The sequence below is a fragment of the Dermochelys coriacea genome, chromosome 26, assembly GCF_009764565.3.
Source record: "Dermochelys coriacea isolate rDerCor1 chromosome 26, rDerCor1.pri.v4, whole genome shotgun sequence".
Taxonomy (NCBI): Eukaryota; Metazoa; Chordata; order Testudines; family Dermochelyidae; genus Dermochelys; species Dermochelys coriacea.
This window is the reverse complement of record NC_050093.1, coordinates 13,149,004-13,176,978: the sequence shown is the minus strand read 5'-3', so window position 1 is coordinate 13,176,978 and position 27,975 is coordinate 13,149,004. Positions and strand designations below refer to the sequence as shown.

The window sequence follows — 27,975 nt, the reverse complement described above, 5'->3', positions numbered from 1 at the left end:
GGTGACAAGCAGGTAGGCTAATTCCAGCAGTTAACAAGAATATCAGAGGAACAGTGGGGGTGGGGTGGGGGGGAGAAATACCATGGGGAAATAGTTTTACTTTGTGTAATGACTCATCCATTCCCAGTCTCTATTCAAGCCTAAGTTAATTGTATCCAGTTTGCAAATTAATTCCAATTCAGCAGTCTCTCGTTGGAGTCTGTTTTTGAAGCTTTTTTGTTGAAGTATAGCCACTCTTAGGTCTGTGATCGAGTGACCAGAGAGATTGAAGTGTTCTCCAACTGGTTTTTGAATGTTATAATTCTTGACGTCTGATTTGTGTCCATTCATTCTTTACGTAGAGACTGTCCAGTTTGGCCAATGTACATGGCAGAGGGGCATTGCTGGCACATGATGGCATATATCACATTGGTAGATGCGCAGGTGAACGAGCCTCTGATAGTGTGGCTGATGTGATTAGGCCCTATGATGGTATCCCCTGAATAGATATGTGGACAGAGTTGGCAACGGGCTTTGTTGCAAGGATAGGTTCCTGGGTTAGTGGTTCTGTTGTGTGGTGTGTGGTTGCTGGTGAGTTTTTGCTTCAGATTGGGGGGCTGTCTGTAAGCAAGGACTGGTCTATCTCCCAAGATCTGAGAGAGCGATGGCTCGTCCTTCAGGATAGGTTGTAGATCCTTGATGATGCGTTGGAGAGGTTTTAGTTGGGGGCTGAAGGTGATGGCTAGTGGCGTTCTGTTGTTTTCTTTGTTGGGCCTGTCCTGTAGTAGGTGACTTCTGGGTACTCTTCTGGCTCTGTCAATCTGTTTCTTCACTTCAGCAGGTGGGTATTGTAGTTGTAGGAATGCATGATAGAGATCTTGTAGGTGTTTGTCTCTGTCTGAGGGGTTGGAGCAAATGCGGTTATATCGTAGCGCTTGGCTGTAGACAATGGATCGAGTGGTATGATCTGGATGAAAGCTAGAGGCATGTAGGTAGGAATAGCGGTCAGTAGGTTTCCGATATAGGGTGGTGTTTATGTGACCATCGCTTATTAGCACCGTAGTGTCCAGGAAGTGGATCTCTTGTGTGGACTGGTCCCAGGCTGAGGTTGATGGTGGGATGGAAATTGTTGAAATCATGGTGGAATTCCTCAAGAGCTTCTTTTCCATGGGTCCAGATGATGAAGATGTCATCAATGTAGCGCAAGTAGAGTAGGGGCATTAGGGGACGAGAGCTGAGGAAGCGTTGTTCTAAGTCAGCCATAAAAATGTTGGCATACTGTGGGGCCATGCGGGTACCCATCGCAGTGCCGCTGATTTGAAGGTATACATTGTCACCAAATGTGAAATAGTTATGGGTCAGGACAAAGTCACAAACTTCAGCCACCAGGTTAGCCGTGATATTATCGGGGATACTGTTCCTGACGGCTTGTAGTCCATCTTTGTGTGGAATGTTGGTGTAGAGGCTTCTACATCCATAGTGGCTAGGATGGTGTTTTTAGGAAGATCACCAATGGACTGTAGTTTCCTCAGGAAATCGGTTGTGTCTCGAAGATAGCTGGGAGTGCTGGTAATGAAGGGCCTGAGGAGGGAGTCTACATAGCCAGACAATCCTGCTGTCAGGGTGCCATTGCCTGAGATGATGGGGCGTCCAGGATTTCCAGGTTTATGGATCTTGGGTAGCAGATAGAATACCCCAGGTCGGGGCTCCAGGGGTGTGTCTGTGCGGATTTGTTCTTGTGCTTTTTCAGGGAGTTTCTTGAGCAAATGCTGTAGTTTCTTTTGGTAACTCTCAGTGGGATCAGAGGGTAATGGCTTGTAGAAAGTGGTGTTGGAGAGCTGCCTCGTAGCCTCTTGTTCATACTCCGACCTATTCATGATGACGACAGCACCTCCTTTGTCAGCCTTTTTGATTATGATGTCAGAGTTGTTTCTGAGGCTGTGGATGGCACTGTGTTCTGCATGGCTGAGGTTATGGGGTAAGCGATGCTGCTTTTCCACAATTTCAGCTCGTGCACGTCGGCGGAAGCAGTCTATGTAGAAATCCAGGCTGCTGTTTCGACCTTCAGGAGGAGTCCACCCAGAATCCTTCTTTTTGTAGTGTTGGCAGGAAGGTCTCTGTGGGTTAATATGTTGGTCAGAGGTGTGTTGGAAATATTCCTTGAGTCTGAGACGTCGAAAATAGGATTCTAGGTCACCACAGAACTGTATCATGTTCGTGGGGGTGGAGGGGCAAAAGGAGAGGCCCCGAGATAGGACAGATTCTTCCGCTGGGCTAAGAGTATAGTTGGATAGATTAACAATATTGCTGGGTGGGTTACGGGAACCATTGTTGTGGCCCCTTGTGGCATATAGTAGTTTAGATAGCTTAGTGTCCTTTTTCTTTTGTAGAGAATCAAAGTGTGTTTTGTAAATGGCTTGTCTAGTTTTTGTAAAGTCCAGCCACGAGGAAGTTTGTGTGGAAGGTTGGTTCAATTATGCTGGTAAAATTGTATTGGAACAGTGCACAAATCAGCATATCATTATAATGAAATCTAGCTGCATCAACATATCATTATAACTGAAATGTGCATAAATCGGCATAGTTTTCATACAGTGAGATCTGCCTAGATCAGCTAGAATCTGCAAAATCGGCATATTATTATAATAAATACTCCCTAGATCACTATCATAGAATCCTAGAGTATCAGGGTTGGAAGGGACCTCAGGAGGTATCTAGTCCAACCCCTGCTCAAAGCAGGACCAACACCAACTAAATCATCCCAGCCAGGGCTTTGTCAAGACTGACCTTAAAAACCTCTAAGGAAGGAGATTCCACCATCTCCCTAGGTAACCCATTCCAGTGCTTCACCACCCTCCTAGTGAAAAAGTGTTTCCTAATATCCAACCTAAACCTCCCCCACTGCAACGTGAGACCATTACTCCTTGTTCTGTCATCTGCTACCACTGAGAACAGCCGAGCTCCATCCTCTTTGGAACCCCCTTTCAGGTAGTTGAAAGCAGCTATCAAATCCCCCCTCACTCTTCTCTTCCACAGACTAAACAATCCCAGTTCCCTCAGCTTCTCCTCATAAGTCATGTGCTCCAGCCCCCTAATCATTTTTGTTGCCCTCCGCTAGACTCGTTCCAATTTTTCCACATCCTTCTTGTCGTGTGGGGCCCAAAACTGGACACAGTACTCCAGATGAGGCCTCACCAATGTCGAATAGAGGGGAACCATCACGTCCCTCAATCTGCTGGCCATGCCCCTACTTGTACATCCCAAAATGCCATTGGCCTTCTTGGCAACAAGGGCAAACTGTTGACTCATATCCAGCTTCTCATCCACTGTAACCCCTGGGTCCTTTTCTGCAGAACTGCTGCCGAGCCATTCGGTCCCTAATCTGTAGCGGTGCATGGGATTCTTCCGTCCTAAGTGCAGGACTCTGCACTTGTCCTTGTTGAACCTCATCAGATTTCTTGTGCCCCAATCCTCCAATTTGTCTAGGGCCCTCTGCATCCTATCCCTGCCCTCCCGCGTATCTACCTCTCCTCCCAGTTTAGTGTCATCTGCAAACTTGCTGAGGGTGCAATCCACACATTAATGAAGCTATTGAACAAAACCGACCCGAGCACCGACCCCTGGGGCACTGCGCTTGATACCGGCTGCCAACTAGACATGGAGCCATCGATCACTAGCTGTTGAGCCCGACAAGCTCGCCAACTTTCCATCCGCCTCATAGTCCATTCATCCAGCCCAGACTTCTTTCACTTGCTGGCCAGAATACTGTGGGAGTCCGTGTCAAAAGCCTCGCTAAAGCCAAGGAGCCACACGTCCGCTGCTTTCCCCTCATCCACAGAGCCAGTTATCTCCTCGTAGATGTGCCTACATCAGCCTATCATCATAAGAGCAACCCGCAGCAATATGCATACCATAATCCAATCGCTGCCAGCATATCATTACTATGAAAATCTGCATAAATCAGCATAGCATTATACTGGCACTGGGCATATCATCGTCACACATTGATCTACGTCGGCATGTGACTACAACAGCAAGCTGCTTACGTCAGCCTATTTTAATAGTCATCTGCATAAATCAGCATACCAGGAAAAACGCGCCCGGCGTCAGCATGGGGAGGCGGCGCCGCCGGAGAGGCGCAGGAATTTGCATCTCGTTTGCATCTCGTTCCGGGCGCGCGATGCGGCCGCTGTTGGCCCTGCGGCTCCGGCGGGCGGCGGCCGGGGGCTGCCCGCGCTGCTTCGGCATGGCCCGGTGCGGGGAGCCCGCCTGGCGGCTCTCCATCGAGGGCAACATCGGTACGGGAGGGGGCGCGGGACTGGGGGGGGCCGGGAGCTGGGGGTGGGGCTGTGAGGAGAGGGGGGCATGGGGCTGGCAGGTGCGGTGAGGAGAGGGGGGAGCTGGGGGTAGGGCTGTGAGGAGAGGGGGGCATGGGGCTGGCAGGTGTGGTGAGGAGAGGGGGGAGCTGGGGGTGGGGCTGTGAGGAGAGGGGGGCATGGGGCTGGCAGGTGTGGTGAGGAGAGGGGGGAGCTGGGGGTGGGGCTGTGAGGAGAGGGGGGCATGGGGCTGGCAGGTGTGGTGAGGAGAGGGGGGAGCTGGGGGTGGGGCTGTGAGGAGAGGGGGGCATGGGGCTGGCAGGTGTGGTGAGGAGAGGGGGGAGCTGGGGGTAGGGCTGTGAGGAGAGGGGGGCATGGGGCTGGCAGGTGTGGTGAGGAGAGGGGGGAGCTGGGGGTGGGGCTGTGAGGAGAGGGGGGAGCTGGGGGTGGGGCTGTGAGGAGAAGGGGGCATGGGGCTGGCAGGTGTGGTGAGGAGAGGGGGGAGCTGGGGGTAGGGCTGTGAGGAGAGGGGGGCATGGGGCTGGCAGGTGTGGTGAGGAGAGGGGGGAGCTGGGGGTGGGGCTGTGAGGAGTGGGGGAGCTAGGGGTGGGGCTGTGAGGAGAGGGGGGCATGGGGCTGGCAGGTGTGGTGAGGAGAGGGGGGAGCTGGGGGTGGGGCTGTGAGGAGAAGGGGAGCTAGGGGTGGGGCTGTGAGGAGAGGGGGGCATGGGGCTGGCAGGTGTGGTGAGGAGAGGGGGAGCTAGGGGTGGGGCTGTGAGGAGAGGGGGGCATGGGGCTGGCAGGTGCGGTGAGGAGAGGGGGTAGCTGGGGGTAGGGCTGTGAGGAGAGGGGGGCATGGGGCTGGCAGGTGTGGTGAGGAGAGGGGGGAGCTGGGGGTGGGGCTGTGAGGAGAGGGGGGCATGGGGCTGGCAGGTGTGGTGAGGAGAGGGGGGAGCTGGGGGTGGGGCTGTGAGGAGAGGGGGGCATGGGGCTGGCAGGTGTGGTGAGGAGAGGGGGGAGCTGGGGGGGGGGCTGTGAGGAGAGGGGGGCATGGGGCTGGCAGGTGTGGTGAGGAGAGGGGGGAGCTGGGGGTGGGGCTGTGAGGAGAGGGGGGCATGGGGCTGGCAGGTGTGGTGAGGAGAGGGGGGAGCTGGGGGTAGGGCTGTGAGGAGAGGGGGGCATGGGGCTGGCAGGTGTGGTGAGGAGAGGGGGGAGCTGGGGGTAGGGCTGTGAGGAGAGGGGGGCATGGGGCTGGCAGGTGTGGTGAGGAGAGGGGGGAGCTGGGGGTGGGGCTGTGAGGAGAGGGGGAGCTGGGGGTGGGGCTGTGAGGAGAGGGGGGCATGGGGCTGGCAGGTGTGGTGAGGAGAGGGGGGAGCTGGGGGTGGGGCTGTGAGGAGAAGGGGAGCTAGGGGTGGGGCTGTGAGGAGAGGGGGGCATGGGGCTGGCAGGTGCGGTGAGGAGAGGGGGTAGCTGGGGGTAGGGCTGTGAGGAGAGGGGGGCATGGGGCTGGCAGGTGTGGGAGGAGAGGGGGGAGCTGGGCGTGGGGCTGTGAGGAGAGGGGGGCATGGGGCTGGCAGGTGTGGTGAGGAGAGGGGGGAGCTGGGGGTAGGGCTGTGAGGAGAGGGGGGCATGGGGCTGGCAGGTGTGGTGAGGAGAGGGGGGAGCTGGGGGTGGGGCTGTGAGGAGAAGGGGGCATGGGGCTGGCAGGTGTGGTGAGGAGAGGGGGGAGCTGGGGGTAGGGCTGTGAGGAGAGGGGGGCATGGGGCTGGCAGGTGTGGTGAGGAGAGGGGGGAGCTGGGGGTGGGGCTGTGAGGAGAGGGGGAGCTGGGGGTGGGGCTGTGAGGAGAAGGGGGCATGGGGCTGGCAGGTGTGGTGAGGAGAGGGGGGAGCTGGGGGTGGGGCTGTGAGGAGAGGGGGGCATGGGGCTGGCAGGTGTGGTGAGGAGAGGGGGGAGCTGGGGGTGGGGCTGTGAGGAGAGGGGGGCATGGGGCTGGCAGGTGTGGTGAGGAGAGGGGGGAGCTGGGGGTGGGGCTGTGAGGAGAAGGGGGCATGGGGCTGGCAGGTGTGGTGAGGAGAGGGGGGAGCTGGGGGTGGGGCTGTGAGGAGAGGGGGGCATGGGGCTGGCAGGTGTGGTGAGGAGAGGGGGGAGCTGGGGGTGGGGCTGTGAGGAGAGGGGGGCATGGGGCTGGCAGGTGTGGTGAGGAGAGGGGGGAGCTGGGGGTGGGGCTGTGAGGAGAAGGGGGCATGGGGCTGGCAGGTGTGGTGAGGAGAGGGGGGAGCTGGGGGTGGGGCTGTGAGGAGAAGGGGGCATGGGGCTGGCAGGTGTGGTGAGGAGAGGGGGGAGCTGGGGGTGGGGCTGTGAGGAGAAGGGGGCATGGGGCTGGCAGGTGTGGTGAGGAGAGGGGGGAGCTGGGGGTGGGTCCTGTGAGGAGAGGACGCGCTGAGGGAACATCAGAGCTTTGGGCTGGAGTGAGAGAGAGAGAAAGGCAAAGAAGCAGTGACAGTGCCCTAGGCCTGCATCCCTGGCTATGGTGGTGTCCGTGTGGCGTTCAAATAGATTAGATATCTAAAAAGATTTGCTTTAAAGCTCAGTGTTGGATCTATCTTGTTAGTAACATAAGACCCCTCTATGTCGCTTATATTGCAAACTTTTAAACACATGAGTAATCACATTGACTTCAGTGGGATTTAAAGTTAAGGATCTGTGGAAGGGTTTTGCAGGATTGGGATCCAAAATATTATCTTGGAAGCTTGGACAGCATGCTCAGTACTGTACAGAACAGAAAGCAAGAGCCCATAGTTTTGATATTTTTTTTCAGACTCTAACAGTGCTCTCCTTAAATAATGAGATTATGATTTTGCTTCTTAGTGTTAAATTTAACACTCTAGCACTTTGCCAATTCACACTACTGGATGGAAGATTCATTGCAAGTGACCAAACTTTGGAAACTAGTGTGGAACCAATAAAAAGCAAGGGTAATGCATTTTAGTGTGTACAGTAGATTGTATTAAAATTTCTATCATGGTAGTACCCTGATGCCCCAGCTGAGATCAGGGATATACTGGGCTAGACACTGTACAAACATGGAATACAATATAGTCCCAGACTCAGAGTTTATGATCTAAGGCCCCAGTCTTCAAATACTCATTACGCATAGAGATGAGTGTTTTTAGAACTGTGGCCTTAAAAGTTAAGGCAGACAAACAGCAATAGACAACTAGCATATTTTGTTAGTATTAGTACTTCATAAAGTCCTAGTAAGCTTTAGGTGCCTTTTATATGTTGTCTTTGTCTAGTAAATGTATTGTTATATATTTGGTTTAAAAAAAAAAAGATAGGGTCTCGTACTGAGTCTCCATTCAGTCTTTGAGAGGTGGGAGGAGCTGTTAATTTTGTGCTGATTTGAGAGATTTTCTTCGATATGGAGAGAGGGGTTACCAAACGGTATTTTTAATGCATTTTTTTAAAACAAAATATGTACTTAATAAATGTCAAAACAATGGCAACTTAGCTACTATTGGAGGCAGGATACTGAGCTAGATGACTAAAGGTCTGGTCAGGCATGGCAAATTGTGTATGTATCATTGCCTCTGTTTTTGTTTAGGAAAGTCACCTTTTTTTTTTTTTAATTGAGCTTACCTGCACGATCTGATAATGGTTTCCTAGCCAGATTTTGACAACTGCTCTTGTATTTTAATTTGCAGCTGTGGGCAAGTCTACTTTAGTAAGGCTGCTGGGAAAAACCTTTCCAGAATGGCAAATAGCTACAGAACCTGTGGCAAAATGGCAAAAGGTTCAAGCTTCCAATACCAGAGAGGTAAGTGTGAAAGTGAATAACCAGAGTGGGGGTTTGGGGGCATTGTGACAAGAGGTTTCCATCACCCGGCTTCAGGCTTTTCAGAATTTGTTGTGTGATTTTAGTGGTGCTCATGAACCCTGGGGACCTAAATCCTCTTTATCCACAGTGTAGGTACATCACAAGCAGCGTCAGGACAGGCTTTGCTCATTGTTCTACTATTGTGCCTCAACCCTTCACTGTAAGACAAGGTTAAGAAGGGAGTTCAGTGACAACATCATCAAGTTTAACTGGACTCTATTCAAGATATTTATGGATGAGGAAAACTCTCTTCCATGATTTGATACTTGAATAGATACATGTTATTAAAGGGGAGATAAATGTTTAACACACCAACTCCTATGATCTAGACTACGATTGCATCAGCTTTCTTGTGCGGGACTTGCATCTTTAATTTATCATGAGCTCATTGTCAGTCTTTTTTTTTTTTTTAATGATGTGCATTATAGGCCCAATCAACCTATAGTAGCAATTTTCTATGAAGTACCACAACCCAGCAGGAGACAGCACCTGCTCTCCTCCTTCATGATAAACTCCATGAGGTAGGCCAGTAAGGCAAGCATAATTTTTGTCCCCAAATGGTTGACAAGCAGCTATCTGGGATCAAGGTCAAGCATGTGCCCTTGTTGCCAGGCAGGCTAATGGCATATTGGGCTACCTTAGTAGGAGCGTTACCAGCAGATTGAGGGAAGTGATTATTCCACTCTACTCTGGTGAGGCCATATCTGGAGTATTGTGTCCAGTTTTGGGCCCCTCACTACAGGAAGGATGTGGACAAATTGGAGAGAGTCCAGCGGAGGGCAACAAAAATGATTGGGGGCTGGGGCCCATGACTTTTGAGGAGAGGCTGAGGGAACTGGACCTATTTAGTCTGCAGAAGAGAAGAGTGAGGGGGGACTTGATAGCAGCTTTCAATTACCTGAAGCGGGGTTCCAAAGAGGATGGAGCTTGGCTGTTCAAAGTGGTGGCAGATGACAGAACAAGAAGCAATGGTCTTAAGTTGCAGTGGGAGAGATATTAGGAAACACTATTTCACTAGGAGAGTGGTGAAGCACTGGAATGCGTTCCCTAGGGAGGTGGTAGAATCTCCATCCTTAGAAGTTTTTAAGGCCTGGTTTGACAAAGCCCTGGCTGGGATGATTTAGTTGGTGTTGGCCCCGCTTTGAGCAGGGGGTTGGACTAGATGACTTCCTGAGGTCTCTTCCAACCCTAATCTTCTATGATTCTATGTGCGTTAGAGAAAAAAGATTATTGCTAAGTTTTCTGCTATACTACTGTGTCCAGTTCTAGTGTCAACACTTCTTTTAAAAGGATCTTGGAAAAACAAGAGGATTTAGAGAAAAGTTACAGGAATAATCTGAGGTCTGGAAAACGTGCAGTAAGAGATTTTAAGGAGCTTAATCTATTTAGCTCATCAAGGAAGAGGTTAAGAGATGACATGATCATGGTCTAGAAATCAGTTTTCAGTGAGTCTAGCTATCAAAGACAGAATAAAATCCAGTGGCTTGTAGTTGAAAGTAGAAAACTTAGAACTGGAAATAAAAAGTTGTACCTTAACAGTGAGGGTAGCTAACCATTGGAACAGCTTAACAAGGTAACTTCCTCATAACTTGGCGTCTTTAAATTGAGGTTGGATATCTCTAAAATGCTCTAGTTCAGGCTCTCAACTTTTCCAAGCTACTGTACCCCTGGCAGGAGTCTGATTTGTCTTGTGTATCCTCAAGTTTTACCACACTAAAAAACTACTTGCTTACAAAATCAGACCTAAAAAGACAAGTGTCACAGCACACTATTACTGAAAAATTGCTTGCCTTCTAATTTTTACCATATAATTATAAAATAAATCAATTGGAGTGTAACTATTGTATTACATTCCAGTGTATAGCATTTAGAGCAGTATAAACAAGTCGTATGAAATTTTAGTTTGTACTGTCTTTGCTATGTAGCCTGTTGTAAAACTAGGCTGAGTTGATGTGTTGATGTACCCCTGAAAGATGTGTAGGTGTACCCCTGGTTGAGAACCATTGTTCTAATTCAACTGTAACTTATTGGGCTCAAATAGCGTCACATACCTAGCCGAGAATAATCCTCTCCACTGCAGGAATCCCTGGCTTATGTAATGCAGGAAATCAGACTATATGATCATAGTTATCCCTTCTGATGTTCAAATCTGAGTCTTTCACCAGTTCTATGCTGAGAATACCCTGTCTCCAGTCATAGGGACCCTGAGAACCTCTTTCAGTGAGACTTTCTTCTTAAATATGCCTTTTTGCCATTCCCTAGCAGGCCTCGTCTTCTCAGAACTTTGGTAACCTGCTTCAAATGGTCTATCAGGAGCCTTCTCGGTGGTCCTATACGTTCCAGATATATTCCTTCATGAGTCGACTTAAGGCCCAGCTGGAGCCCCTTTCAGAGAAGCTGTTGAAGACCCAGGAGCCAGTGCAGATTTTTGAGAGATCTGTATACAGTGATAGGTACAGTGCTAAAAATCTCCAAACCCCTGACTGCTCCAGCTAAACTACAGTGCTTTCTGTTAGTCAGTATGTGCGGAGAAACATGGCAATGCCATTTAAGATACCATGCCTCTTTAATTAAAAAAAAAAAGTCCATATTTTGCCTACACAATAAATACTGTTTGTTTTCTAGAGGTGGGTTTCTGACACCCGTTTAACATCAACAAACTGATCAGGAGATCTTACAACTATGTAAATAGGCACTTTTCTGACCCCTTTCACCATAGTATCAGAGCATATCACAAACATTTCTTATCATTATAGTACCTCTGCAATGTAGAGAGTATTACCTCTGTTTTACATATGGGGAAACTGAGGCACAGAGCCTAAGAGCCAGATTCATTGCTGTTCTACACCTTGTGTTGTCACTTACACCAATATAAAATAAATGTAAAATGCCATCAGAACAGAGGGGTAGAACTTCATGCTTGCCGTGCCCCAGTGTAAATGACTGCATCCAAGGTTGTGGCAGAGGCGGGACTTGAATCCAGGTCTCCTGAGTCCTAGTCAAGTGCCTTAACAAGATCATCCTTCCATAAACTGCCCCAGATTATGTGTCTTCTGGCACCTATGGGAGCAGCAGAAAATGTTGGATTAATGATTGAATTCTAGGTCTCTGATGCACAAATCTGCATGTGTTCAAGCATCTCAGAAATCAAACATGCATTCAGGGTGTATTCTGGACTAGTGATGAGATGATAACGCAATCCATCTGGCACTTGAATGGGCTAAAGTCCTACTGTCAACATAAACTTGAAACTGATATTTAAAAAAGAAAATCACATCTGTTATTAATAACAGATCCAGTGGTAATTGGTGTCCTATAAATACCTAAGAGAGGGAACACAAGAGGTGGTTGGATTTTCAGATTCAAATTTGTTTTTCATTATTTTTCTTGCTTCCAATTTACAACTCAGGGAATGAAAGTAGCCTGGTCAGTTTCACACTTGGGTATACAAGGAACTCTGCCTTAAAGGAGCATTCAGGTGAGCAATAAAATGGTGGCCTGATTCATTTAGGTTAAAAAGGTCAAACAAAATTATTTCGCTGATACTTCAAGCGTCATGGGTTCATGTAATATGCACATGATATTTATGAATGTTTCACATGATTTTCATTGGAGCAGTTCATACATGTTCACGCTGCTTTCATTTACTCTGGTGTAAATTGGAACTCCATTGTAGTTACCAGTGTGACTAAGCAGACTTTGTCCCACATGAAGCAAGCACACTGACTGCCACCATTCTCAGCAGTTCATTTCTAAAGGATAAACGAAAAGCTTAGCCAATAAACTAAATATTCTTGAGTTCCAAGGACTAATTAAAGCTGATCTGTGGTGTTTGTTGTGCTGTAGTCAGTTTCATTTCCTAATTCACTTGCATTAACTTGATGCTGTTGTGGTTGGTTTTCCAGCACAGCAGAAGAATGTTAATTAAAGTGGTTAAAGGTTTATATGAAATTCATTTAAATGTTTCCATTCATATGATTTCAAAGAAACAATTTTTAGAACCTAGTTGAACATGTATTTTGAGTTGCTAATTGCCATTCATGGTGCAAACCAAAAAGAACCATCCTCACTCATTTAATTAAAGTTTCATGTGTGTACTTGGAAGGAGCTTGATGATATATTTTTGTAGCTCCTGTCAGACAATGGGACTTGCAGTGTTTAAACAGATGTTAACTTGAAAAATGGGAATTACAAGATTTTCTGTCTGCTCAGTTGCATGAAGTGGAGCATGAGGTATACTAGAAGTGTTTGTTTTCCAAAGAGGTGTCTCCTATGATGTAATGCCTTCTAGGCTATTTGGAATATGTTGGCAATAAATCTGGATAAAGGGTCACTTTTTCCAGATGCCTTGATGAAGTGGATTGGAGGTGAGATGATAAACTATGTTTATGCATGTGCTGAAAGTGAGGGAAGTGTGAACATTACATAAGAGAAGCACAAACTGTGTGTTTGAAGGAAATGCTTTGGGCTGAGACCTGTGAAATAGGGAAGGAATTCATGGTGTGTGGGGAAAAATATAACCCCTGATTATAATTCACTATTTAAAAAAAAAAAATAGTAGCTGGCTGTTTTAGTAGCATCTCTGTAATTCAAGGCCAGCATTGCAGCAAAGGGTCCTGCAGTAGAGGGTTTTAAGTGGGACCACTCCAAAGACTCAACCAAAACTCCTCATTCTTTTGACCAAAATTTGTTAATCTTGAGGCCATGCTCCAAGACCCATTTCCACAGTTTTTGCCTGCAGGCAGTGAGGGAGGGAGTTAACACCTTTTCAGTTCTGGGGATTAAGCTCTTCTAGAAGGGGAAAGTTAATGTATGATACCAATCACGTATCGCAGTCTGGGAAACCTATTTTCACTTAAATGTGTTGGAATTAAATGTCTGAGGGGATTGGAATTAAATGTCTGAGGGGATTGGTAATGAGTTAATTGAGCCTTACAACTTTAGGGCACTGATTCAAATCATGCTTAGGTCACTATTGACCAAAAATTGTTACTGTCTTATGTCATGCCAGTTGGTGATCTGTGTGAAACGAGTAGCTGCAGCTGGGGTGGGGACGGAGGGCCTTACATTACACCACACAGCCAACAGAGTTGGTGCTATCTGAACTCATCATCACTGGCAGTCTCGGCAGACACATAAAAAGACTGAATGCTCCAAAGAGAGACAACTCCCTTCCCAAGCCTAGAGAAGGCCTGTTCTATTAATTTAAGTGGAGAACATATGGGCCAAAGGTATTAACATAACCCAGTCACCATCCAACACTAAACAGTCTTAAACCAGGTTTGGGGTTTGGTATACAGAGACCTCAGCCTGCTTAGCACCATGGCACAAACACCATTAAAAATCCAGAAAAGAAGGAAAAAACAGTTAAAGTATTTGAAATGTAAAACATTAAATAAGGCTTTAATTTAACAATATTTCTTGTTCCCTTTCCCTTTTGCTAGAGAGAGGTGTAAAAGGAAAAGCCCTTTGTTTAATAGTCTCTTAGGCTACGTCTACACTGCAGATCTTACAGTAGCTCAGCTGTATCGCTCCAGCTGCGCCACTCTAAGGTCTCCCGTGTAACTGCTCTGTCTCGGGAGGAGAGAGCTCTCCTGCTGGCATAATTAAACCACTCTGAATGAGCGGCAGTAGCTATGTTGGCAGGAGAGCATCTCTCACTGATATAGCGCTGTCCACACCGGCACTTTTGTCAGTGTAACTTATGTGAGTTAGGGATGATTTTCCCTGCCCCCCCTCCACTCCAGACAGACAAAAGTTTTGCTGACAAAAGTGCTAGTGTAGACAAAGCCTTAGATGGTATCCAAAATGGCAATAACTGTGCTCTTTTGGGAGGAAAGAAAAGCTGGTTGATATAGGCTAAAGCTGCTGTTTGTTGAAATCCGTTTAGAAGAAAAAGCTCTCTTGCTTTACAGGCTCTTAGGTGGTAATAACTCATCCCAGATTGTGTTTCGAATTCAGCTGGAGCTGACAGAAGTGGTGGTGTCATTTGGGTTCCTCCCTCTGGCTGGTTTGGTCAGAACATCTCTCACGATCACAAAGGCCCAAGGTCGCAGGAAGTGGTAGTGGTAGCAGCCCTGACGACGAGTCTTGCTTCAGTAGCCTCCATTGGCTCTTTGAGTGTCCCCACCCCACCCTCAAAATCCTCTATTCGTAAGGACCCAACAAGGGAGTAATATGTGGAATAGCCCATTTCCTCATTATTTTCTCCACCGATTAGGCCTAATAGCTGACACCAATTTTGATTCACTCAAGGTCCAGCTCCACATACTTTTTTTTTTTCTCTCCCCTCTTCTCCCCACAAGCATGATTTCAACAATCCTTGAGAACTGTATCAGTAGGCCATTTTTGTTTAGACTGTGTTAGTTTTTCTGTCTCCTTTTTGTGCCTTTTCCCATCAATATTTGTTATTATAGGTTATTGTGACATCACATGAACTTTCACTCTCTTCTTACAATTAAACTCGGGTCTAGGGGTATATTTATAGGCCCTATTATCACAATGGGCCCCTACAAGTAAAGTTCGAGGTACATTGGCAGGGTGAAGTAAGGGGGAAACTCCCCCTGCCACTGTCACTCCATCTCTGTTCTGTAGGTAAACATGCCTTCATCCTCCAGGGTCTGACAGCCCAATATCCTGGGATCAACACAGCTACAGCTGCACTACCTAGTCCAGAACTAAGATAATTAACAATAGAAAAACCCTCGAGTAACTGTTCTGCTATCCAATGTGACACTGTCTGAACAGTCCAACTCAGCTCTCTTCTCTGGGTACTGAAATGTCTGTGTTAAATCTATGCTGTCGACATGACCTCTTGGAGCAGGGGCCATGTCTTCCTGTGTGTCTATGCAGCGCCTGGCGCATCATGGATCCTACCACACTTAAAATGCATGTTGTCATTCTAGAACTGCAGGGAGTTTGTTTAGGCAGGTTTAATTTACTTGCTCTTCTCTTTTGTCCTTCTTTCCCTAGGTACATCTTTGCTAAAAATCTCTTTGAGCTTGGCCACCTCGCTGAGATCGAATGGACCATTTACCAGGACTTGCACACCTTCCTCCTACAAGAGTTTGAGGATCGAATTGTTCTGCATGGCTTTCTATATCTCCAGGCAACTCCAAAGGTAACTGAGAGCATGACTGGGAACTAACTAAAATCATCTCTAGTGGCTGCATTGAAGGCTGGCCTTGCTTTCAGACTGGGACTCAAGGGGTCTGGATTCAACTCCCAGCCTTGCTGTGTAATTTGGGTCAAATCAATTAATCCCTGTGCCTCAGTTCCCAATGTATAAAATGGTGATAATAGCCCAGCAATTAATGGGGAGAAGGTGTCTCTGGAAGGCTCCAGAAATGTAAGAAGATAAAAATCAATACACCTAAGGACTTGTCTGCACTAGGGATTCCTATGATTGCCAACTTATTTACCTGTCCTAGTATAATTCTGGCACATTCTTCTGTAAAGAACCTCCTTAACTGCTCTGAGCTCTCACTGTAGGGGTCTTGACATAGTTTGCAACTGCTCAAAGCAGGAAAGCAGCAAGTAGTTGAGGTCAGTCACTAGTTGTATTATGGTAGCTCCTGGAAGACCAAGATTGAGGCCCCAGTGTGCAAGGCACTATATGTATACGTAGTGAGAGAGAGAGTACCTTTTCTGAAGAACTTGCACTAAGCAGACAAGACAAAGGGTGGGAGGGGAAACTGAGGCACAGAGTCCAGTTGCTTGGCTGAGTTTACACAGCAGATCAGTAGCAGAATCAGGAATAGAACCCAAATCTCTTAAGTGCTAATCTATGGCTCTGTGAACTGGATTCACAAAATCATGGAGCAGGTCCTCAAGGAATCCATTTTGAAGCACTTGGAGGAGAGGAAGGTGATCAGGAACAGTCAACATGGATTCACCAAGGGCAAGTCATACCTGACCAACCTGATTGCCTTCTATGATGAGATAACTGGCTCTGTGGATATGGGGAAAGTGGTGGATGTACTATATCTTGACTTTAGCAAAGCTTATGATGCGGTCTCCCACAGTATTCTTGCCAACAAGTATGGATTGGATGAATGGACTATAAAGTGAATAGAAAGCTGGCTTGATTGTCAGGCTCGATGGGTAGTGATCAACTGCTCTGTCTAGTTGGCAGCCGGTATCAAGAGGAGTGCCCCAGGGGTCGGTCCTGTTCAACATCTTTATTAATGATCTGGATGATGGGATTAATTGCACCCTCAGCAAATTCGCAGATGACACTAAGCTGGGGGGAGAGGTAGATACGCTGGAGGGTAGGGATAGGGTCCAGAGTTACCTAGACAAATTGGAGGATTGGACCAAAAGAAATCTGAGATTCAACAAGGACAAGTGCAGAGTTCTGCACTTAGGAAGGAAGAATCCCATACACTGTTACAGGCTGGGGACCGACTGGCTAAGCAGCAGTTCTGCAGAAAAGGACCTGGGGATTATAGTGGATGAGAAGCTGGATATGAGTCAGCGGTGTGCCCTTGTTGCCAAGAAGGCCAATAGCATATTGGGTTGTATTAGTAGGAGCATTGTCAGCAGATCGAGGGAAGTGATTATTCCCCTCTATTTGGCACTGGTGAGGCCACACCTGGAGTATTGCATCCAGTTTTGGCGCCCCCACTACAGAAGGGCTGTGGACAAATTGGAGAGAGTCCAGTGGAGGACAACGAAAATGATTAGGGGGTCGGGGCACATGACTTATGAGGAGAGGCTGAGAGACCTGGGGTTATTTAGTCTGCAGAAGAAAAGAGTGAGGGGGGATTTGATAGCAGCCTTCAATTACCTGAAGGGGGTTCCAAAGAGGATGGAGCTCGGCTGTTCTCAGTGGTCGCAGACAACAGAACAAGAAGCAATGGTCGCAAGTTGCAGTGGGGGAGGTCTAGGATGGATATTAGGAAAAACTATTTCACTAGGAGGGTGGTGAAGCACTGGAATGGGTTACCTAGGGAGATGATGGAATCTCCATCCTTAGAGGTTTTTAAGGCCTGTCTTGACAAAGCTTTGGCTGGGATGATTTAGTTGGTGTTGGTCCTGGTCTGAAAAGGGGATTGGACTAGGTGACCTCCTGAGGTCTCTTCCAACCCTAATCTTTTGTGATTCTATAATCACATTGCCTCTCCAGCAAGGGTCATTTTCTTCGAAGAACTTTATTCTGTAACCCAGAGGGAAAATCCATTCCCTCTGTTATTTAGTGCTGACTATGCAGCCTTAGTTCCAAACAGCTATTCCTTGCTCTTGTTTTTTAAAGGCTTAGCTTCAATATATGGGAAAGTACTTTGAGGATTGGGGAAATATAAACTGTTTTTATGTATGGATGGCTTCTCTCGGGGCTTCCTCCCTGTGCATCATGTTGGCTCTTCCTCTAGCTGAGGATGGCTGGATTCAGCTACTTCCAGAGCTGTATGTGTCAACGCTGACACAAGTTGCTACCCTTCTAGCTCTGTGTGTGTGTGTTAACATTCCAAGTATGGGGCCCAATTGGGCTCGTAATGATGTTAATGGAGTTTTGCCCCTGACTCCAGTGGATGAAAGGTCAAGTCCTTATATGCCCACTAAACATCTGTCCCTGGACAATTATTGTGACTTCTAACTTGTCTGTCATGTGAAGCCATCCCTACTTTGTGTGGCTGCATCTCTCTTTCCAGCTGTCTAATGCTGAATTTGAACTGCTGCTGTTATCTGAAGTGCCCCATACTCATTGGCCCCATCCAAATGTGGTTGAGTTTGCAAAGCAGACCTCATTGAGTTTTGTGGAGTAAACGAGCGGGTCATGCTAATGGAGGAGCTGTCATTTTCTCCCTTCAGAAATGTCTGGAGCGGTTGCACCAAAGGGGGAGGCCTGAGGAGAAAGCGATCCAGCTGAAGTATCTGGAGCAGCTTCACACTCAGCATGAAAACTGGCTAGTAAAGAAAACCACCGAGTAAGTGACAATAGCAATGGCTTCCAGAGTCTCGGCCATGCAAGCCTGGCTCTTTAAAGGGGTGAATAATATATCTTCTGCTGTGCAGAGGTGCCTGTTTTAATTTGCAACCTAGCTCCCTACCAGCATCCTGCCCGTATAATCTGGTACCCATTCCCAACCCTAGAGATCCCCTCACTGATGCCTCCAGCTGTCCACCACCCTTCTTCATTCCTTGCTTAGTCAGTTCCCTCTGTTATGGGTAACCCTCCCTAGGTTACCCAGCCAGCTTTCTGCCATCAATCTTAATGACACCAAACGCAGTCTTCTAAGGACATTTCAGCAGGCTCGTCCCTTTCAGCAGTAGGCTCCTCTTTGTTACTTGTGCTTCTCTCCATCGCACCAAATCCTGTAGTTCCTTCCAGAGACCACTCTAACACACCTACTGTCAGATAGTCAAGGGGCTGCTGCCTCTGGGGCTTCTCCACTGACTACTCATTCCATCACCTTTCCTACCACACAGCAAGATCCAGCTCACAGAAATGAAGCGACTTGCCCAAGGTATCACAGCCAAACAGTGATAGAACCCAAGGTTTTGGGTTTCCAGTCCTCTGCTCTATTAGGCATGTTCCCTTCCCAGATACCAATAGGGTATAACAAAATTCATGATGGGCCTCAGAAGAGGGAGGAAGCTCATCTACCTCATGAAAATCTAAGGTGACCCCTTCCCTTCCGTACTCGTACCTTAGGTTTTGCTTGTATAATGTGCTGGTAATTTATTGAATCTTGGAGTCCAAATGGGGTGTAGGTATCTTGCTTGGAAGCAAGGAGAGGACTCTACCATCTTAGGTGCTGATGCCAATGGGAGTGGAGGCTTCCAGGCATCTCTCAGCATCAAGCCCTTTGCTTGGAAATCATCTCTTTTGATGAGGCAAGGGGGAAGGGACTTGTTCTCTGCAGCTGAAGGACTCTTGTTTGTTTGTTTTTTTCTTTTAATGACGGTGAAAGTCTATATGCAGCAGACATCCTTCTTATGATAAAATAAACTTACGTTGAAGCGGTGGTGTGACACATCTGCCCTGTGTCTGGGCATATTGTCTCTTACCTGTCCCCAGAGGTAAACTAATAAGCCTTTTGTTCAGTTCTCGTTGTTTTCTTCAGGGTCCACTTTGAAAACCTAAGGAATGCTCCAGTCCTTGTGCTTGATGTCAATAATGATTTTGAGGATGACCCAGCTGAACAAGAAGAGCTCATGAGGAAAGTAAGCAGAGATGACACCAGCTCATTTTTGCTATTCATGTAAAATGCAGAATTAGACGTGTAGTGTGAGAATGAAGAATATTTTCTTTTTTTCTTTGCATGTCTTTCTCCTTCTAATAGCCATCTGTTATGTACTGTCCTATCAGCTTGGACTGTCCCTGCAGCAGTATCACCTTATACTCTGATCCCATTTCATCCCACAAGCTAATCGGTCAGGAGGGGTCAGCAATTGGACAAGAGATCTCCAGGTGCTGTGTGTGTATGCTAGCTGCTGTCTCCAGCATCCAGGCTTGGCATTAGTATCTATGAATCTCTTAAGGTCAGAAGGGACCATTCTGATCATCTAGTCCGACCTCCTGCACAACGCAGGCCACAGAATCTCACCCACCCACTCCTACGAAAAACCTCACCTATGTCTGAGCTATTGAAGTCCTCAAATCGTGGTTTAAAAAGACTTCAAGGAGCAGAGAAGCCTCCAGCAAGTCACCCATGCCCCATGCTACAGAGGAAGGCAAAAAACCTCCAGGGCCTTTCCAATCTTCCCTGGAGGAAAATTCCTTCCCAACCCCAAATATGGCGATCAGCTAAACCCTGAGCATATGGGCAAGATTCACCAGCTAGATACTACAGAAAATTCTTTCCTGGGTAACTCAGATCCCATCCATCTAATATCCCATCTCAGGGGATTAGTCCTATTTACCCTGAATATTTAAAGATCAATTACTTACCAAAATCCCATTATCCCATCATACCATCTCCTCCATAAACTTATCGAGTAGAATCTTAAAACCAGATAGATCTTTTGCCCCCACGGCCTCCCTTGGAAGGCTATTCCAAAACTTCACTCCTCTGATGGTTAGAAACCTTCATCTAATTTCAAGTCTAAACTTCCTGGTGGCCAGTTTATACCCATTTGTTCTTGTGTCCTCATTGGTGCTGAGCTGAAATAATTCCTCTCCCTCTTCTGTATTTATCCCTCTGATATATTTATAGAGGGCAATCCTATCTCCCCTCAACCTTCTTTTAGTTAGGCTAAACAAGCCAAGCTCCTTAAGTCTCCTTTCATAAGACAAGTTTTCCATTCCTCGGATCATCCTAGTAGCCCTTCTCTGTACCTGCTCCAGTTTGAATTCATCCTTTTTAAACATGGGAGACCAGAACTGCACACAGTATTCTAGGTGAGGTCTCACCAGTGCCTTGTATAATGGTACTAAAACCTCCTTATCCCTACTGGAAATGCCTCTCCTGATGCATCCCAACACCGCATTAGCTTTTTTCACAGCCATATCACATTGGCAGCTCATAGTCATCCTATGATCAACCAATACTCCAAGGTCCTTCTCCTCTTCTGTTACTTCTAATTGATGCGTCCCCAACTTATAACTAAAATTCTTGTTGTTAATCCCTAAATGCATAACCTTACACTTCTCACTATTAAATTTCATCCTATTACTATTACTCCAGTTTACAAGGTCATCCAGATCCTCCTGTACAATATCCCGATCCTTCTCTGAATTGGCAATACCTCCCAGCTTTGTATCATCTGCAAACTTTATTAGCACACTCCCACTTTTTGTGCCACGGTCAGTAATAAAAAGATTGATCCCAAAACCGATCCCTGAGGAACTCCACTGGTAACCTCCCTCCAACCTGACAGTTTGCCTTTCAGTAGGACCCGTTGCAGTCTCCCCATTAACCAATTCCTTATCCACCTTTTGATGTTCATATTGATCCCCATCTTCTCCAATTTAACCAATAATTCCCCATGTGGCACGGTATCAAACGCCTTACTGAAATCTAGGTAAATTAGATCCACTGCATTTCCTTTATCTAAAAAATCTGTTACTTTTTCAAAAAAGGAGATTAGGTTGGTTTGGCACGATCTACCTTTTGTAAAACCATGTTGTATTTTGTCCCATTTACCATTGACTTCAATGTCCTTAACTAATTTTTCCTTCAAAATTTTTTCCAAGACCTTGCATACTACAGATGTCAAACTAACTGGCCTGTAGTTACCCGGATCACTTTTTTTTCCTTTCTTAAAAATAGGAACTATATTAGCAATTCTCCAATCATTCGGTACTACTCCTGAGTTTACAGATTCATTAAAAATTCTTGCTAATGGGCTTGCAATTTCAGGTGCCAATTCCTTTAATATTCTTGGATGAAGATTATCTGGGCCCCCCGATTTAGTCCCATTAAGCTGTTTGAGTTTTGCTTCTACCTCAGATATGGTAATATCTACCTCCATATCCTCATTCCCATTTGTCATGCTACCATTATTCCTAAGATCCTCTTTAGCCTTATTAAAGACTGAGGCAAAGTATTTGTTTAGATATTGGGCCATGCCTAGATTATCCTTACCCTCCACTCCATCCTCAGTGTTTAGCGGCCCCACTTCTTCTTTCTTAGTTTTCTTCTTATTTATATGGCTATAGAACCTTTTACTATTGGTTTTAATGCCCTTTGCAAGATCCAACTCTACTCAACTTTTAGCCTGTCTCACTTTATCCCTACATGTTCTGACCTCAATTAGGTAGCTTTCTTTGCTGATCCCTCCCATCTTCCACTCCCTGTATGCTTTCTGCTTCTTCTTAATCACCTCTCTAAGATGCTTGGTCTACAACTCCTTCCTATGAATTTTTTCCCCTTTCTTGGGATACAGGCTTCCGATAGCTTCTGCAGCTTTGATTTAAAGTAATCCCAGGCCTCCTCTACCTTTAGATCCATAAGTTCTTCAGTCCAATCCACTTCCCTAACTAATTTCCTTTATTTTTGAAAGTCAGCCCAGATGCTGTGCCACTAGAGTTGATGACTTCTAGATAAGACATAAAACTAAAGGCCTGATTGCTGTGAGATCTTCAATGTCACACTTCATGAAAGGCATAGTTCTCACCTCTTGGCCAAATGCTGTATCAGGTAATAACATGCTATCTGTGGAAATTCCCACTGAAGTTGCTATTGGATACGATTTTCCAGTTTCCTACCCTAAACCATAGCATTTTTGTAAGCTGTTAAACAGCTGACGGGTTTCACTCCAGAGGCACTGCATTTCAGTACTGGAGAAAAACAGTCCCTCTGAATAGATTTTAAAACTATAGCTCCTCTCATCCTTGAGGAGCCTGAATAAATAGAAGATAATATTACTTCTCTTGAAAATCAGTGAAAATACACCGTGAATTCTGCCAGGAAGTCCATAGTGGAGGCTTGTTTGTTTAAGAGCAGGATAATGTTTGTCATTTTTTATTATTGCTACTTGTATTGTGATAGGTACCTAGGAGCCACAGTCATGGACTAGGAATCCATTGCACGAGGCACTGTGCAAACACAGAAGATAGTATTATTCTTCCTTTTTATGGGGTTGTATTGATGTGGTGTCTGGCTTGCTAGAGGGGAAATACTGGTATTTTCCCAGGGAATACATTGGTGGGATTGTAGTCTACCAATATTTTGTGTGTAATGCATTCATGTAGGTATGAGTCTATTATGAGTTACATTTCATAGACATATTAAATATGAGTACATTGCAGTGTTACTACCTGTCCTCTAAAATGTATATGAAAAATTGTATGCTTGATTGTAATCTTCGTGTGTGTTTGTACAGCACCTGCCACAATGGGGGGCCTTGAGCTTGATGGTGAACTTTGAGCAGTACTGCAATGAAAATAGTGATATCTTCTTCATTGACCCCCTCCAGGTTAAAAATTTTAAGACCTGCTAAAGCTTGTTGCTCTATCAGTATTCCTAAGAAAATAGTCTAACTGTGAAGTCTTTGTGATAACTCCTTAGCAAATAGATTGTTTTGAATGAAATGTAGAATTACTTAGGTTTTTGTTGCATGTTTTTGTGGAGCCTTTCACTTTTATAAAAGGTGCTCTCTCCCGCACAGGTAAAGGCTTTTATAAAGACTCTGTGATCTGAAGCTTTGCCATCTTCCTCCACTACCAATCCAGGATTTCTTATTTATTTGTGACCAGCTTGGGCCTGATTATGCTGCTTGCCATTAAAAGAACAAACAAAACAATCGGCAAACCTGTGTGGCAAACCTGGAAGGCCAAAAATACAACTGAGGTATTTTAGTGAATTACACTTGAATTCTGTGTTTTTTCTTCCAAACCAAATGTTACTCTTCCAGGGAGGGAGAAAAGTTGTACAGTCACCCATGAGCAACCCTAAAGTGACAAACCCATGTGGGTCCAATGGAAAGAAGAAGATTAAGAACCTCAGAAAATTAATTTTCTGATCTTCCAAAGGGTGTTACGATCAGTGGGGGAAAGAAGTGATTTTAGACGTTATGAAGAATCCCTTCTACTTATGCAACAGCTTAAGTATTTCAAACTTGCTTTCCTTTCATTGATGAAGGTGATCTGCAGAAACCTTCTATTCCATTACATGCTGAATGCACACAATGAGGGTGTTGTAAAGAATTATAGGAACCAATGGTCCTGATTCACCACTGCTCTGCACCTGTGCAAAGTGAATGTAATATGCTGCCAAATCAGTCAGCATTTCACACTCATTTAGTGCAAGTGGTATGTTCAAGTCAGTGGAGAATAAGACCCAACATAGCCATTTTTGGCACTTCTAATCAACTCATTGCAGTAGAAGGCAAAGTCTTATTTAATATTAAGCCAGCTTTTCTTACTAAGTTTGCCACTTACTTGGTGTATTTTCCACTTCTTGGGCCTAATGATGATGAATTACCCTAGAATCATCTCATTAGCCAGATAGCTGCTGGAGCCCTGGCGGAAGGAAAAGAGAAATGGCGTACCATATATTGTCTGAAAAGTTTTTAATATTTTACATTTTAAAGTAAGTCTAATGATTTAGAATAAGGGACTGGAAGTCAGGCCCACTTGGGTTCTGTTACCATTCCTACCACTGTCCTGCTCTGTTACTTCATGCAAGTCATTTAGCCTCTTCAGCATTTATGAAATCCTCAGATGAAAGGCATTTATACATATAATATGCAAAACCGATCTTGTTTTTAAAATACCTTGCAAAATGATAGTTGTTTGACAAACTGCTCTTACCTTACCTCTCAACCTGGCACCTTGGATGGACTGACACTAGTGCAGTCCACCCTGGGATGTTATCTGGACATTGCAGAAGCTAAGAAGGGGAGAAGAAAGAAATGAATTTCAGTGGAAGTTGGCTGCCTGCCTCCCTTAAGTTCCTTTTGAAAATCTGATCTGAAATGCAACGAGTTCAGCAGTTTACAAATTTGGCTTTGTCCATCTAGCTCCCACTTTCCTCTGAGCAGAACGTTTCCTTGCTAAAACATACCTGAATGGATTTGTTAGAAGGTGCAGCATGTCCCTCTAAGACCATAAAGCCTCATAAGACCAATAAGTCTTCAATAAACATGAAGAGACAAAGGAGAAGCAGGAATGGTTTTAAGACTGGCGGTTTAGAAATATCAGAGAGAAATATGGCCCTGTTAAGACAGTAGCAAAGATCTTTCCAACTGTGTGTGTGTTGAGATGCCCTTTGTAATCCAGCTCTTGTGGGGCCATTGTGTATTGCATGAAATCCTGGCCCCGCTGAAGTCAGTGGTAAAACTTTTGCTGACTTCAGTAGGATCAGAAGTTTACCTATTGGTGAATCAGAGGGAATTTTGTGAAATGATTGTCTGGTCACTTTTAAGTTCTAGACCTACATGTTACTGTTAGGAACTGCTGAGTGTTGCAATGTAACCTATGACCAAGGAGGACTAAAATCGAGCAAATCTGTACACATAGTTTAGTTTTAGACCAGTTTAGTCTAAAGGTAAATAGTAAACTCTACAAACTTTTCCAGATATCACTTTGTGCTCCAAGGGGAACATAAATGCATATCTCTAGATGTCTGCAGGGTGAGGAACAGCCACTTCATAATGTAAATTTGGTGGACAGATTAAATTCTGAAGGAAAATTCTGTGTGGTTTTTTTTGTTTTAAGCTTTTTTTAAATTAAAAAGTATATCACTTTTTAGCTGTCTTGTCATGTTTTGGCTGTCCTCCAGTTAAGGAGCTGTGTGGTGGTGAATTGCATCAGTCATGCAAATCGGTGTTGGGGATGACTAGTGACTGTTGGCAGGATCATCTTGTGGCTAAAGAAGTGGACTGGGAGACATGGGTTCAATTCCTGGCTGTGCCACGTGTGTGATTATTTTTTATTTATTTGCTCCAGTCACTTAGAGTTAGATATTCAGAAGGGCCCAGCACACTGGGTGCTCAGCTCATTAAACAAGTCATCCATCTTCTTTCTCTTTGACTCTGTAGTGGACGCTGCTAGCCTCTGCAACTCCCAGTTGTCTTATAGTCTCAAGTGGGACACTAGATGGCACCTGACCTCCAAGCGCCTGATTCGATTTATTTATTTTAAACTGTTCTACATGGGTTATTTGCTAGGAAAATAAAAAGCGTGCGCAGAGGTAGTTACAAGGGCTGTAAAACAAATGAGGGTTTTTTTAATGCATGGTGAGGTCGCAGCAAATAGGGAAATAAAGAAGCTAGTGTTCCCAGGGTGGGCAATTTTCAAGACTTGCTTTTAAATAACCATAGCTGAGTATTAACCCTAATGTGTATTCTTAATCAGTTACTTAGTAATAGGAATTCTAGATCAAAAATCACCTGCCAAGAAAGCCGTCTTTCTTCTCCCATGTGGTTTTAGATCTCAGCTGTGCCGCTTCTATTATCAGAAAGCAGAACATAAGTTTGCATTTTGTAATTTCAAAACAAAATAGTTCTTTTGTTCTAACAGATTTGCTTCTCTTCCCTAGTTACACAGTCACCTTCTTTCTATCGAATATGATTAATTAAATGCACTTTCCTAGGGATAGATTGGCATACATTTTGCTGTATTTCTTAATTCCTGAAAGCAACCTTTCTTATCATACTTAGCATTTTCATAGTACTCTTCAACCCTGGATCTCAAAGTGGTCTACAATTGTGAGTTGGTATCATCATCATCATCATAATCATCATCATCATCATCATCCCTGTATTACAGATGAGGAAACTGAGGCATGGGGAGGTGAAATGATTAGCTGAAGGTACCCCAGCGAGTCAGTGGTAGAGGGCATATAGGAATCTGAGAATCCTGACTCTGTTCTCTAACCATTTTGTGAACAGACTGCTTGGTATTTATATTTAACTTACTGCACCCTCTGTGGTACTGATCAGGCTAATTCTGGTGATCGCTCTATCAGGGGACATTACAGCTATCAAATACTCCCTGGAACTGCAGGTTGGAATCTAAACAGAATCAACTCAACCTTTCTGAGGAAGATAAACTGAGATCTGTGCAACTTGCTGTGTTTAAAGGAAACCTTTGAAAACTAGGGTTCTGCTCTGACAGAGCCCATTATACTTTTCATACGAGTTAGATATTGCCCTGTCACTAACATATGTCCTACCCCCAATATTTGTACTGCATGCTGTGTGCACCAGCTACCACCTCCTCCCCAGCATTGACTGCATTTCAATGGTTATGTAGCTATAGATCTAAACCACTTTAGGATCCTTCAGAATAAAAGGTGCTACAGAAATATAAAGGATGTTGGGTCAATTTTTTCTTGGTGTAAACTAGTGCATCTCCACTGACTTCAGTAAAACTTTGCTAATTTATACTAGCAGAGAATTTTGGCCTGTTATCTGCATATTGTTTGGCGCATAAGGATTGCCAGATTGGATCAGACCCAAGGTCCAGCCAATCCCGAATCCTGTCTCTGCTAGCTGCTGATACCAGATGCTTCAGAGGAAGATGTAAGAACCCCCATTGTCCTGGTCTGCACTGAAATTTGCTGCTTCTACATCAAATGGATGACACACACCATGCAAGGAACAGGAAGTGAAATTCTCTTCTGAGTAGGAGGAGAGTTTTTCACATTGTCTCTGCAAAGCCACCAGGTTGACTAAGATGCACATCTCACTACTTGTTTTGCTGTAGTGGGCCAAACTGCCTCTACACCATTACCCACCAGAGTGCCCCTTTAGCACTGCCTAGAGGTGGGGTCTTTAGCCTCCATGGGTCACTCATTCCTTGTTGTGGCCACTTGCAATGTCGAGATAGATTTATCGTTTGGAAAACAGACCAACCCTCGCTGACTTGTGACCAGCACAGAATAATCCTTCAGCAGTGTGTTTGCACTGGGATGACCTCAAGTGATACGGATAATGTAGAAAGACCTTTAGTCTCACCACATTCGGAAGCCCTGACTGTTGTGTTTGATGGAACATCACCACTGAGTTTGCTTTATCAGGCAACACTTGGAAAGTTGCATTGTAAATGTGCAGTAGGTGAGTGTCTAATCCCCTTAATCCTGTATTCACAAAGACTGACCTGGTTTTTTGTTTGTGTTTTTTTTTTTCCCCCCTAATCCAAACCACTTTTAGGGAACTGGATGGGCGAAGCTTCAAATTATGCCAAACACTTTAGTTCATACATTAATAATGAAGGACAGGTGTTGCCCTAAGGTCTGTCATGCCTGGAGCTGAAGTAGTGGGGCCTGTAAACAGAACTTTTATGGGAGCCCAGTCGCAGCCGGTGACTGGTCAAACAGTGCTCAGAACTTGGTATGCTGGCTATGTTGAGCCAGGCTTTCCATACTGGTTGATTCCAGTGGAATTATATTAGCGTAATTCGAGTAATGGAGG

General features: G+C 45.5%; 1 protein-coding gene across 10 annotated transcripts; it reads left to right on the top strand.

Moving 5' to 3' along the window:
* The first annotated feature begins 4,106 nt into the window (after positions 1–4,106).
* Positions 4,107–26,884, top strand: DGUOK (deoxyguanosine kinase). Of its 10 annotated transcripts, none has more exons than XR_006277187.1 (9): positions 4,121–4,277; positions 7,184–7,270; positions 8,000–8,112; positions 10,438–10,625; positions 15,145–15,292; positions 17,983–18,098; positions 19,239–19,338; positions 23,227–23,408; positions 26,503–26,884. XR_006277187.1 is itself a non-coding variant. In XM_043503202.1 (8 exons), exons 1-8 carry the CDS (start codon positions 4,160–4,162, stop codon positions 23,251–23,253), a joined length of 900 nt encoding a protein of 299 aa, XP_043359137.1. In that variant the 5' UTR covers positions 4,126–4,159; the 3' UTR covers positions 23,254–25,954. The 10 variants fall into 10 exon arrangements, 4 of the variants coding, with proteins under 4 accessions (XP_043359139.1, XP_043359138.1, XP_038240809.1 ...); XR_006277186.1 differs by having other exon boundaries at positions 4,126–4,277; positions 10,435–10,625; positions 26,529–26,878; XR_006277185.1 differs by having other exon boundaries at positions 4,126–4,277; positions 10,435–10,625; positions 26,503–26,878.
* The last annotated feature ends 1,091 nt before the right edge of the window (positions 26,885–27,975 follow it).

Coding starts and splice junctions, on each gene's coding strand:
- DGUOK (XM_038384881.2), top strand. CDS start 4,160: ATGCGGCCGCTGTTGGCCCTGCGGCTCCGGCGGGCGGCGGCCGGGGGC. Junction 10,626..15,144: donor AGATCTGTATACAGTGATAG/GTACAGTGCTAA, acceptor TTCTTTCCCTAG/GTACATCTTTGCTAAAAATC. Junction 18,099..19,238: donor CTAGTAAAGAAAACCACCGA/GTAAGTGACAAT, acceptor TGTTTTCTTCAG/GGTCCACTTTGAAAACCTAA.